The following is an 11,948-nucleotide window of genomic DNA, read 5'->3' as shown; positions in this document are numbered from 1 at the left end:
ATCAACAACAAATGAGTTAGCAAATGAGACAAATCTTTACTTGAAATCACTTTGTTACGCTGATGCAGTACAGCCAGTAGTGTTTCGTATTCTAAGAAATGTGACTTTTTTTTTTCATATCTTCAAAATGCATGTAATTTATTTCTAGCTTCATTGTTTTAAATCTGTCATTTGTCTCTTTTCAGTTATTGTTTGATGTTCATGTTAGAGCAGTGAGAAACAGAATTGTGTGCTCAATGCTCTGCGAAGGCACACCAGGTCTAACTTCATGCTGGAAAGGGATAACATGAATTCTGCATCCCCAAGAAGCCCAGAAAATAATATGCAGGTCTTATTCATAATTTACTTTTATTCAGATTTTGTTTCTCTGATTAAAGGGATGTGAAACAGATGGAAAATTCAATGTCTTAAGCTTGCCTTGTGGACAGGGCATAAACTGACAAATGTTCTTACTTATCAGCCACATTTTAGTTGATTGCACTTAAAATTTATGGAAGAACAAGTGTGGCAGGTACAAGTCTCCAATTTTTCTGAGTAAGTGAAACAAACTATCACCATCATTGCCAGCATTTCTATACTGCCTTGGTTTGCCTTTCTGATTTTTTTTCCATTATGACTGCAACTCTGCGCCAATAGAGTCACAGATTTTTCCTCAGGAACATTCTGAAAGCTGCTTTTTAAATGTGCTTGAAGTGATAATGTGAATAGATAAAGTGATGGTTTAGTTTCCACTTTTAATTCTCTCTTAAAATTGACTTCGATACCAAAGGCAGAAAAAGTAAGAAATACACATTTGTTTGTCTTCATCCTTTCCTACCTACTTTTTTGTTCTAGTAAATGTTAAGATAGATAAATTTCTAGTGGTCACAGTGCTTTTGAAATCCTCATCTTGCTCCCTCCGTTGTAAAATCATCCATCTAAATTTCTCACTGGTAGTGATAGTCTTAATTTCTTACAGAAGTGTCTGACAGAACACATAATACCCATCTTTGTCACAACTCACGTAAATCCTGCTCTGAGAGGTCATCTCTCCTGCAGCAGAGGGCTGGCTGAGTGAGCTGCCCTGGGTTGGCCAGTTCCAGTGCTGGAAGCAGATGACTCCTACAAAATCAAAACTCCATCACATTACCATTTTCCTTGTACCTTATCTGATTGGTAGGAAATTAGCCCTTGCACACATTGTGTTTTTTGTATCTAACATAATCCTTTTCATTTTTGTAATTTTCTAGATGCTGTTTTTTCTAGATAGTGGCATAAAAGCCTGTGACATAAGCAGACCACTTGCTTGCTCCATTTCCTGGTCTGTTCTGTCATGGAACTGCGGTCCCCACTAAACATTTTTCTGTGATTAACAATTCGGAAAGAAGAACTCTGCCCCCCATGGGAGGGGGGAAATAATAGAAGAAAAGTAAAGCTGTTTTTTCCCTACTTCTTTCCTTCCTTCCCCTCCATACCAAGACAAAAGTCAATAGAGCAAACCTGGTTTGTTTTTGTTTAACTGTTTTCCTTAAATTCTGTTTACAAATTAGGTGGAACTTCCCAGTCATAAAATGGGCAAAATCACCACATCTCAATCACACCAAAATTGATGTTACTAGATGGAAACAAATTATTACTGAAGACTGGAGGAAGATCAGCTAATTAGTATCTACACACATACATCACACGCACAAATGTCAAGTAATCATTCCCAATTTCTTTCACAAATCTCATTATAGCAAAACTACTGTTTGTCATTGTTTCCAGAGGCATTTTGTAGTCTTTTGGGTTAGTGCTCACTTCTCTGGAAGGCAAAATATTCTTTTAATCGTTACACTTTCAGGAATGTACCACTTTGGTTAGCTCCTAAGGTAGTGTGTTAGCAAGGTCTACAAATGCTTCCTGTGAAAAGAAAATCCTAAGGTACCTGTCAGTAGTAGGGACGAGTCACTTAATAAGATCACATCCTACATTTGAAATCTGACCCCTTGTATAAAACTTAGAGTTTGATATTATGTCATGTAATGTTGTGCCTTGTTTCTCTTGCTCCGTATCTCTCCTTGTTCCAAGAATTAGAAAAAAGCAGGGTCTCTCTCTTTGCAGTGCTTGTCTACCTGCAGAAGCACTGGGAACCAATGAATTTTAACTTCAGTAGTGCTCAGATTTGCATGGCTTACACATACAGCCCTTTTGCATTCCTTTCTCTGGCATGCCGTCATAGAGTGACCATCACAATTGGCCTGCACAGGCTGTTGGAACGCTGTAATTTGGTACGTGCTGAAGGCAGACTGTCCTCTTCTGACATGGCATTACAGGAAAAAAACATCACCAGGAAAAAAAACAACACTAAGACATAAAACGACAAAAAAACCAAACCAAACAAACACCAAAAAAACCCTAACCAAACAAAAACCACAACACAACAAAACCCACCAAAAAAACCCCCACCAGAAACACTTTGGTGCTTTTCTGTTCTATGAAAAAAAGAACTGTCTATTTTGGGTGGCCAGAGGGGTAAGGATATACTTCCTCCTCTCTCTCTCTCTTCTGCCAGGCCCAAGTCCAACTCCTGTGTGAGCAACACAGGCTGTCCCACGTGCAGCAGATGCTGCAGGTGTGTAGCATTGCTCCTGCAGCGGGTGAGACACGCAAAGCTGCCAGATAATGCTGCGTGCTGTGCCAGTGACAATGAGGTCCTGTACCCACAGTCTGATGGTGCCTGCCTCTTATAGGACAAGGCACAGTCATCTGGATCAGGTCATCCCTCTGTGCAATGGCAGGCAAGCTGGCCATTCTGAGCTCCATGCCTGACAGCATGACATTGAATCTGTCTGTGGTTAATGTAGAGGTGGCTTGGACAGCACAGTCATCTGGGCAGCCTCCTGTGAACTTGTCAGTCACTTCTCAAGCCATCCAAGTCTCCCTTTTTGACCTCAGCAGTATCTCCAGGAAGAAGCCCTTTCATACAGTTCCTCCACCATGTAGACTAAGAATGGCAGATGCCCGTGTCTTGGAGCAGGAAATTCATTTCAGCAGTGACAGAAGGGCAGAAACAATGATCACTTATCAAATTCACTGTCCATAACCTGAACTCTGAGCAGGATGAAAAGCATTTGAGTGTCTGACTACTCCATGTACAGTGGGACTAGAGATTTGGTAGTTGACCACTAACAGATTCTGTGTTTTGGAAAGATGGTTAAATTTTTTGTTTGATCACTTTTACTCTTCTGCCGTATCATCTGACCAGACACTTGACAATGTTATCGATAGACTCCATAATATTAAATTCATGGCTGATGAAAGGAAGATGCTCAGCTGACTCCCAGATCAGCTTATGTATGCTTTACATGCACAGTCGGTCTGACCCCACCTTGTCTAAAAGTCACCTGAAGGTCCAGCAAAAACTCTATTCCTACACCTCCCAGAATGCATGCTGCCCCTGCTTGCCTCTGCTCACTCAGTCAGTAACCAGGCCTTGCCTTTCTTTAACTCACACAATGTTTAAAGACTGCAGAAACAAGCACAACCTGCTTAGCAATGTCTGACCCCAATAAAAAGGTCTGATCAATAGAGAAACTTATCCAGGACAGATCCACGTAGCCAAGCAGAACAGCTACTTAGCTTCCTCCTGTCATAGTTTTCCTCTGAGATCACCCTGCCTCATGACTGAAGATTTCTATTTTGAAGCACATGGGTACAGTTCCCTCTCCAACCATTTCAATCCTGAAACCACAGAGGGTTGTCTTACGTGTCACAAGACTTCTCAGGAAGTCTGCCTTTCTTTTCCTTTGCTCATATCACCAGTGGATCAACAGTTAAAACCTATAAAATCCTGTTTCTACCTTCCACTGTCAGTGAAGACCTGGTTTGGGTGGCAGATAGAATCACAGAATGGTTTGTGCTGGAAGAGACCTTTAAAGATCATCTAGTTCCAACCCTTTCAACCCCCCTGCCACAGGCAGGGACACCTTCCACTAGACCAGGTTGCTCAAAGCCCCATCCAACCTGGCCTTCAACACTTCCAGGCATGGGGCATCCACAATTTCTTTGGACAGCCTGTTTCAGTGTCTCACCACCTTCATAAAAAAAAAAAATAAAAAAAAAATTCTAAATTTTTCATCTTGCCGTTTAAAACCAGTGTCCCTTGTCCTGTCATTACAGGCTCTGATTAAAAGTCTCTGTCATCATTAGGAAAGGGCTAGGTCTTGATTGCTTGTGCTCTTATCTACTTAAGTTTCCAGTAGGCTTTCCCAAACACAAAAAATCTAAGGTTTTGGCCTAATATAGTATTCACATTCTGTCCAGCTCAAGAAATTACCCTGGTAAGTGCTCTTTCCTATGTCACTGGCTTTCAGGGATGCAGCTTTCCTGCCCATCTTGGATTCCAGGAAGGTGCTGACTGTTTTTTTGTCGTCGTCGTCGTTATTGTTTTTATCCTACACAGAACAGACCCTTTCAGAAAATTAATTTCTTCACATCCATACCTTATCTATCCCCAAGCCCCAAAGCATTCCTGGTGTTCACAAGTGAGGTCCTATTTTGGCCCTGTGCTCTCTGGTGTAAGTTACTACTGCTGGAGGTGACCAGCTGACAAGCATTTGACAGGTTGCTGACCCGCCACTGGAGCTCACTGACATATTACAACACACCTTTCTACTTGTTTTTCTCAACATCCCTGGAGATTATGGGAGGCACTTAGAATAGCAAGGGTAAGTGCAATTGGGGAACAGAGGATCCATCTCATTTATTTCCGGAGCAGTACATGTAAGCTCCAACAGAGTGGAGAGAGCAGTGCCCACAATGGTAGTACAGCCTGCTATCTTCCTCTGGGTGTTTGCTATGCTGAATCCCTTCACTTCTGCAAGGATCACCAAAAAAAAAGTTTTCCAGGATCATGTCCTCTCAAGAATCATTTTTTAAAACATCTACACCAAACCAAACCAAAACCCAAAACCAACCATATAAAATCACACAAAAAACCCCAAACCAAAACTGCACAGATTTTAGCTATGCCTGAAGAAAGCTAGAAATTATTTTAAATCCTGCACTCAGCAGCCACCACTCCTGAGGCTATGGAGAGGTACAGCCTGCTTAAACACACCCATCGAGTAGCTGTTGGCATGAAAGAAAAAGTGTCTGGAGTATACTATACTCCTGCTGCCTATTCTGGGCTCCCTTCTTCCCTCGGGGCAGACTGGATGAACAGTAGTTACCTGCTCCTACTGGCCAGCTTTCCTGCAGACACACACCTGCATGTGGCTGTCTAAACATATATAAACAGAATAAAAATTCTGTGTGCTTCACAGTTCATCCAGCAAATTGCTTGTGTTAGAGGGAGCATATGTTTAACGTCACCAGTGCTAGTGGTTAGTCCTGAAATGCCTGTCCTAACTGACAGTATTTTCCTGTAGTAATAGAAACATGAGCTTTTCATCCCAGTATGGTCTGACCTTCACTCTTTACACCACCTAAGTATTAAATATCCTCTTAGATGCCACAGTGAAATTAATGTGACAGTCAGAAATTTCATCTTCCTCTGTGTGGTTACTTAAACAGTAAAAACCAGCAGTACTACACGCATCTCCTCACTGGTCTGTCTTCTCCGTGAGAGCAGAGTATCGCTGCCATGGTTCACTCTTAACTTCCTAACACACCTGGTGAGAGACTAACCTGGCTGAACAGAGAGCTTTGGCTGGAACTCAGGGGAAAAAAAGGAGAGCTTATGATTTTTGGAAGAAGAGATAGGCAACTTGAGGACTACAAGGATGTTCTGAAGTTATGCAAGGAGAAAACTGGAAGAAACTAGAACTTAATCTGGCTACTATCATGAAAGACATTAAAAGATGCTTCTATAAATACATTAGCAACAAAAGGTGGGCTAAGGAGAATCTACATCGTTTATTGGATGGATGCGGAGGTAAACGTAGTAACAAAGAAGGCTGAGGTACTTAATGCTTTTTTGCCTGAGTCTTTAATAGTAAGACCAATTGTTCTGCAGGTATCCAGTCCCCTAATCAGGACAACAGGCAGAGGGAGCAGAATGAAGCCCTCATAATTCAAGGAGAAATGGTCAGTGACCTGCTACACCATTTAGAGACACACATGTCAGTGGTGCTGAGTGGCATCCACCCAAGCGTACTGAGAGAGCTCACGGAGGAGCTCACTGGGCCACTTTCAATCATTTACCAGCAGTCCTGGCTAACCAGAGGCATCCCAGATGACTGGAGGTCAGCCAACGTGACACCCATCTACAAGAAGGGTTGGAAGGAGGATCTGGGAAACTACAGAACTGTCAGCGTGACCTCAGTGCTGGGGAAGGTCACGTTGCAGATCATCTTGAATGCCGTCATATGGCACATGCAGGACAACCAGGGGATTGGGCCTAGCCAGTATGGGTTTGTGAAAGGCAGGTCCTGTTTGACCAACCTGATCTCCATCTATGATAAAGTGATTGCTTAGTGGATGAGGGAAGGCCTGTTGGTGTTGTCTACCTGGACTTTAGTAAAGCTTTTGATGCCATTTCCCACAGCATTCTACTGGAGAAACTGGGTGCATATAGTTTCGATGGGTGCACTGTTCACTGGGTAAAACCCTGGCTGGATGGCTGAGCCTAGAGAGTGGTGGTGAATGGTGCCACATCCAGCTGGTGGCTGGTCACCAGTGGGGTTCCCCAGGGCTCAGTATTGGGGCCAGCCCTTTTCAATATCTTTATCAATGATCTGGACAAGGAAATCAAGTGCTCGCTCACTAGTTTATAAATGACACAAAGTTGGGTGGGAGTGTTGATCAGCTTGGGGGTAGAAAGGCTCTGCAGAGGGATCTGGACAGGCTGGGCTGCAGCCAACTGTGTGAGCTTCAACAAGGTGAAGTGCTGGGTCCTGCCCTTGAGTAAAACAACACCAAGAAGTGCTACAGGCTGGGGCAAGAGTGACTGGAAAAGCAGCTAGGAGCGCTAGTCAACAGCAGCTGAACATGAGCCAGCAGTGTGCCCAGGTGGCCAAGAAAACCAATGGCATCCTGGCCTGTATCGAGTAGTGTGGCCAGCAGGACAAGGGCAGTGATTGTCCCCCTCTACTTGGCACTGGTGAGGCTGCACCTCAAATCCTGTGTTCAGCTTTGGGCCCCTCACTACAAGAAAGACACTGAGGTGCTGGAGGGCAGTGGAGCTGGTGAAAGGTCTGGAATACAAGTCTTACGAGGACCAACTGAGGGAGCTGGGATTGTTTAGCCTGGAGAGAAGGAGGCTTAGAAAGGAGGTTGTAGGAAGCTGGGAGTTGGTCTCTCCTCCCAGGTAACAAGCAATTGGACAAGAGGAAACAGCCCCAAGTTGCACCAAGGGAGTTTTAGATTGGACATTCAGAAAGATTTCTTCACCTAAAGGGTTGTCAAGCATTGGAACAGGCTGTCCAGGGAAGTGGTGGACTCACCATCCCTGGAGGTACTTAAATGACATGCAGATCTGGCACTTAGGGACATGATGTAGTGGTGGACTTGACAGTGCTGGGTTAATGGTTGGACTCCATGATCTTGTATCTTCTAACCTAAAATATTCTGATTCTATAATTCTCTGTCATCATGAAGTTTCCTGCTTAGAAATAAGCCACTGGAATCAGTATCCTTCTGTATTCTTGGTATAGCAGCAGTGGAGTTGGTATTATTAACCAAGATTAGACTAATAATGAAAAAGGAAACAATTTAACATAATTGGGGTTTTTAGCCCTAACTACTTCATGAATATAGAGATAAAACAAAGAAAGACCTTCTGCTTGTTGTGATGTCAACTTTAATGTAACCTTTCTGATTAACAAAATTAGACAGCAGTTAAGTAGTGATCAAATTAGTCTTTATTGGTTCATTATTTGTACGAAACTGCCCAGAAATACAAGTGTTGGATCTTTTACCAGCAAAAAGTGACAGGTTTATTGCATGATTATTGATGTACGCAGCAGAGGGAGATAACATTCTGACACAAGCCCTTAAAAAAGGGTACTGCAATTTTGTTTAACCAAAATTCATATTTAACAAAAAATACGGTTTTCTGCAAAAATCTTATGCTACCACATGCAACCCCCCTGTTACTTAAGTACATCCTGTTTGGGTACTTTTAAGTTTTTCCAACGCCTCAAAATTACTTTGTATTTTTCACTTTCAGTTTTGTCCGATAATTTTTTTAAGACTACCCGCATAACTACAGCAGTTCCTGTTTCTTTATCTTCGCCTACTATGAGATCCAGTGTGTCACCAACTTTCACCTGGAAACAGAAAGAGAGAAGATGAGTGATTATACACGTTCTCTGGAGAAAACAAATCCCCACAATCTATATCCAATTTCATTTTTGTTCCTTTTTTTCCATTTAATATTCTTATCACACAGGAGAGGAGGAAGGCAGCCAATACTAAACCCTGATAGATCCTCCAGCTATAAATTTCTAGGAAAGCTATGGCAATAAGCAATTAAATGGCCCATGACCTTCCCTGCCAAAAGTTTCACCCTTCCTATTACACAACCAACACCTAATATGTGAAAAAGGTGCAATGTATGGGGTTTTTTTCCTTAAGGGTGCTTCCCACCAATCTTTCTCTATCAACACAGACACAAAACAGCAAAATGCAAAGTTCTCACTCCTGTCTTTAAAACAGTTTAAAGTGTTTTAAAGAACAGAGTGCTCACCAGCTGCTTGTGCTCCTCTCAAAGGTCACAGAAGCAGCACACCTCTCAAAAACTAGCCTTAACTTTATGGGATCAGGAGTGAAAATTTCTCATCATACTGCCCTGTGATGACAGTAACTACCACCAAGGATCACCCTCACATAAAGAAAGGGTGGGTAGAAGTATGTTTGTCACCATTCTGGTGAGCTCTGCTGTCAAAAGCATATGGCCTGCAACCCTTCTGGCTCTTCCCCTAACTGTGGTCCTGAGTGCTCTATTACAGATGCAATAACCTTCCCTGAGTTACCTCACTTTCAAACCCTTTCTATCATCAAACTTTCTCTTTTTCTTTAATCATGTGCCTGCTTCACCAATATATCAGATTTAATCATTCCTACTCCATCAACCTTGTGTATATACCATCACTTCTTTCAGCAACTTAAAATGTTCTGTCCCTTCTGCCTTCTCCTGACTTTCAGCCTTAGATTTGAATCTCCAACAACACAAGTCTCCTGTCTGCCTTAGGGAATAAGGTTTTACCAAGGGAATCATAGCCACAAACACCCCTCCAAAGCTGGAAGTGGTGTTAGCAGTGCAATGCATTCACATTTGCAGAGTGATTTAGAGGGAGAAGGTCATGCCTTAACTATTTTCTTGTACTGTATTAAAAGGACTTAAATTTTAAAAAGTCTTACAGTTCTACTTTTCTTCCATAGTTTTTCTCCGTTCAGCCTGAGTTCATTATTGTAGAATGCATCTTCTACTTTACTGAAGAAAAACAAGGTATTATTGCAGTTACAGCATGCAGCAAATAAAATGCAATTGCTTTTCTGCAGATACACACCACCACCATTCACATGCAAGGCACATTTCCACAACTCTAATTTATGCATAAAGGACACCTTTATTTATAAGGTCAGGACAGACCTGAACTGGAAGTAAAGAAAAAGTCTTTCACAGATATTAAATGAAATAATAGCACATAGTTGCTCTGTGCCAGAAAAGCTGTTTCTAAAGATGTCTCCTGAATACACAATGAATAACATACCCTTTCCTGCACCAGCCAGTTTAATAATTTTTAAGTGATCAAGTTATACTAATATTCTGTTCTAACAACATTGAAATATAAGGCTTCTGTAGGTTGCATTAGATCAAACGTGATACATTTATTGACTGCACATTTACCTGTTGGACCTGGTACATTAGGTTTGTATTTACCATCACCTATTTCTCCAGTCATTAAGCAGCGCATTATTTTACTCCCTCAATCTCAAATTAGATCTTTTTGTATTACTCAGTACAGTATTTTGCGTTTTCTTCATTTTAAAAAAACAGTAACTGATAAAAAATGCCTCCTCAGCAATCTCAGAAATACTGCAGACAGGGAAAAGCAAAGTCAGGCTGTTTCAAGGGAGGTAAGGTGAAACAAACAGGAACAGCCATACCCTGTAAACATATATTTAGACAATTAAAACAGCTACACCAAAAGAAAATCCAAATACTGGGTTATTCCAGCAGTAAAAGGTTATCAGAAGTTGAATTTAAGATGCATGACATCTTTCTCATCAGCAAGTTGTTTCTTCTGTACTTACTTTCTCGCCATGTCTAGGCCAGCTTTTATGATCACATCATATCGAAGAGATTGCACTACTTTTTCGAGATCCTTGTAATCTTTTACTATGTTGGGGTCATTTTCAAATTCATCTTCCAAATCACTTTCATCTTCATCCTCTTCTTCCTCTTCTTCTTGAACAGTTTGTGTGCTCCTTCTAGAGCTTTTGTTACTTTTGTTCCGCAGAGAAAGTACTGAGATATACTCTGGAGAAAGTCTTAGTGCACTGAGTTTCACTGGGGAAAAACTGAAACATCTTCTGTAGTTTACTGTGCTTGCTTGACAGCTACATAATATGCTTCTCCTCCAAGTGGGATACAGTTTATTTGAGGGAAACTTCTCCCATAGTCCGAACCAGACATTCAGTTTTCTAAAAGCAGTGATGGGGAATCTGAAGCCAGTCATAGCATACCCTAAGATAAATCAAACATTCATATGTAAAAATGAGCAACTGCTTTGACTATTGGAAGGATTTTCCCACATATGGAATAATAGTTACTACAAAAAGATGATTAGCTAGTTCCCTGTACAGCAGTGCATCACCTAAAAGCACAGGGCTTTAGATGGCTTTATGATGTGCCTTTCTCATACACTCCTTTCTGGTGTTCAGTATTAAATGTCCAAACACATTGGTGGCACTTCCCTCCCTACATCCGAAATACAATTCACAAAACAAGCAGAAATTAAGTTAACCATGTCATAAAAAGCACAGGGAGATCTATATCTACCATGAGTTATTCTCAAGTTCCTGAACACTGCAAGCAAGCAAACCCACAAAAGCCGAAAGCTGCTTAACTTCAGTTTCTGCTTGGGCCACAACACTGCTGTGTGGCAGAATGCTGCACAGTGTCCCCCTGTTTCTCCAAATGGTAACTGGCACCACGGTAGAGTTTGGGAGAAATAACACAGCTCTGTGCACCGCAACAGGACAGACAGACGCCAGCAACTGCAGCCTCACGTGCAAGCTCCCCGGCGCTGCTCCCCTCTGGAGCCATTCCTAACCTGGGACAAGGAGCTGGAAACAACCCCCAAAAACCCAGATGTCTTTCAACGCTGTGAGAAAATGATTTACAGTCCTTACTGGGTAAGGGTGCTGCGCTGGCTTTTATTATAGTCTTATTTCCATGGAAATACGTGTTTCTTCATGAGACTGGCGCTTTCCCCACACCCAAATGACCTCTGCTGAAATCTGAAATGAGGCGGGTTTTGTGGTTGCGGAAAAAGCCCTGATCAATGAGGGCAATTACTGGCCAAATAAAAATAACCACGCCTCCCTTCTCTCTCTCTCTCTTTTTTTTCGGTATTTCAATGTATGACATATAGTTTAAATTGTAGGATGGTACAATCCTCGCAGAAGACATTCGCCCCTCCTTAATTCGCAGACAAGTTCCTAGAGCAGTTATCTGAACGTGTAAGCAATGATTATTGCTTACTTCTGGCGCTCGACCTTAGTTTGTTGCCCGCTGGCAAGCGGGTACAAGCGGGCCAGGAGGGCCGTGAGCCCGTCCCGAAGGAAGGGCGCCCTCTCTCCCTCGTCAGAGCCCTCGGGCAGACAGAGCCTCACCCACCACCCCCTATCCGGGCCGGCCCCTGACCCGCCGTCGGGGTGCTCGGGGCCCGGGCAGCTCCGCCTTCCCTGGCCTCTGCCCCGGGCGGACTGGGCCGCGCAGGCCTGACCGCCGCCGGGGGGGCCGCGCCGGCCCCGCA

General features: G+C 42.7%; 1 protein-coding gene across 1 annotated transcript in view; it reads right to left on the bottom strand.

The window, feature by feature from the left end:
• Positions 1-7,800: 7,800 nt before the first annotated feature.
• The window catches only part of CUNH6orf203 (chromosome unknown C6orf203 homolog), a 4,631-nt gene continuing 483 nt past the window's right edge, over positions 7,801-11,948 (bottom strand). Inside the window, exons 2-4 of the mRNA XM_027633949.1 lie at positions 10,222-10,654; positions 9,325-9,397; positions 7,801-8,231 (exon numbers count right to left, since the gene is read on the bottom strand). Coding sequence (XP_027489750.1) covers positions 8,055-8,231; positions 9,325-9,397; positions 10,222-10,646 — 675 coding nt within the window. The 5' untranslated portion in view covers positions 10,647-10,654 and the 3' untranslated portion in view covers positions 7,801-8,054. The remainder of the gene's footprint in view (positions 8,232-9,324; positions 9,398-10,221; positions 10,655-11,948) is intronic.

Source organism: Corapipo altera, unplaced genomic scaffold (assembly GCF_003945725.1).
Source record: "Corapipo altera isolate COAL_440 unplaced genomic scaffold, ASM394572v1 2b, whole genome shotgun sequence".
In the NCBI taxonomy this organism is placed as follows: Eukaryota; Metazoa; Chordata; class Aves; order Passeriformes; family Pipridae; genus Corapipo; species Corapipo altera.
The sequence above is the reverse complement of the archived record's forward strand: the minus strand, read 5'-3'. Positions and strand labels throughout refer to the sequence as shown.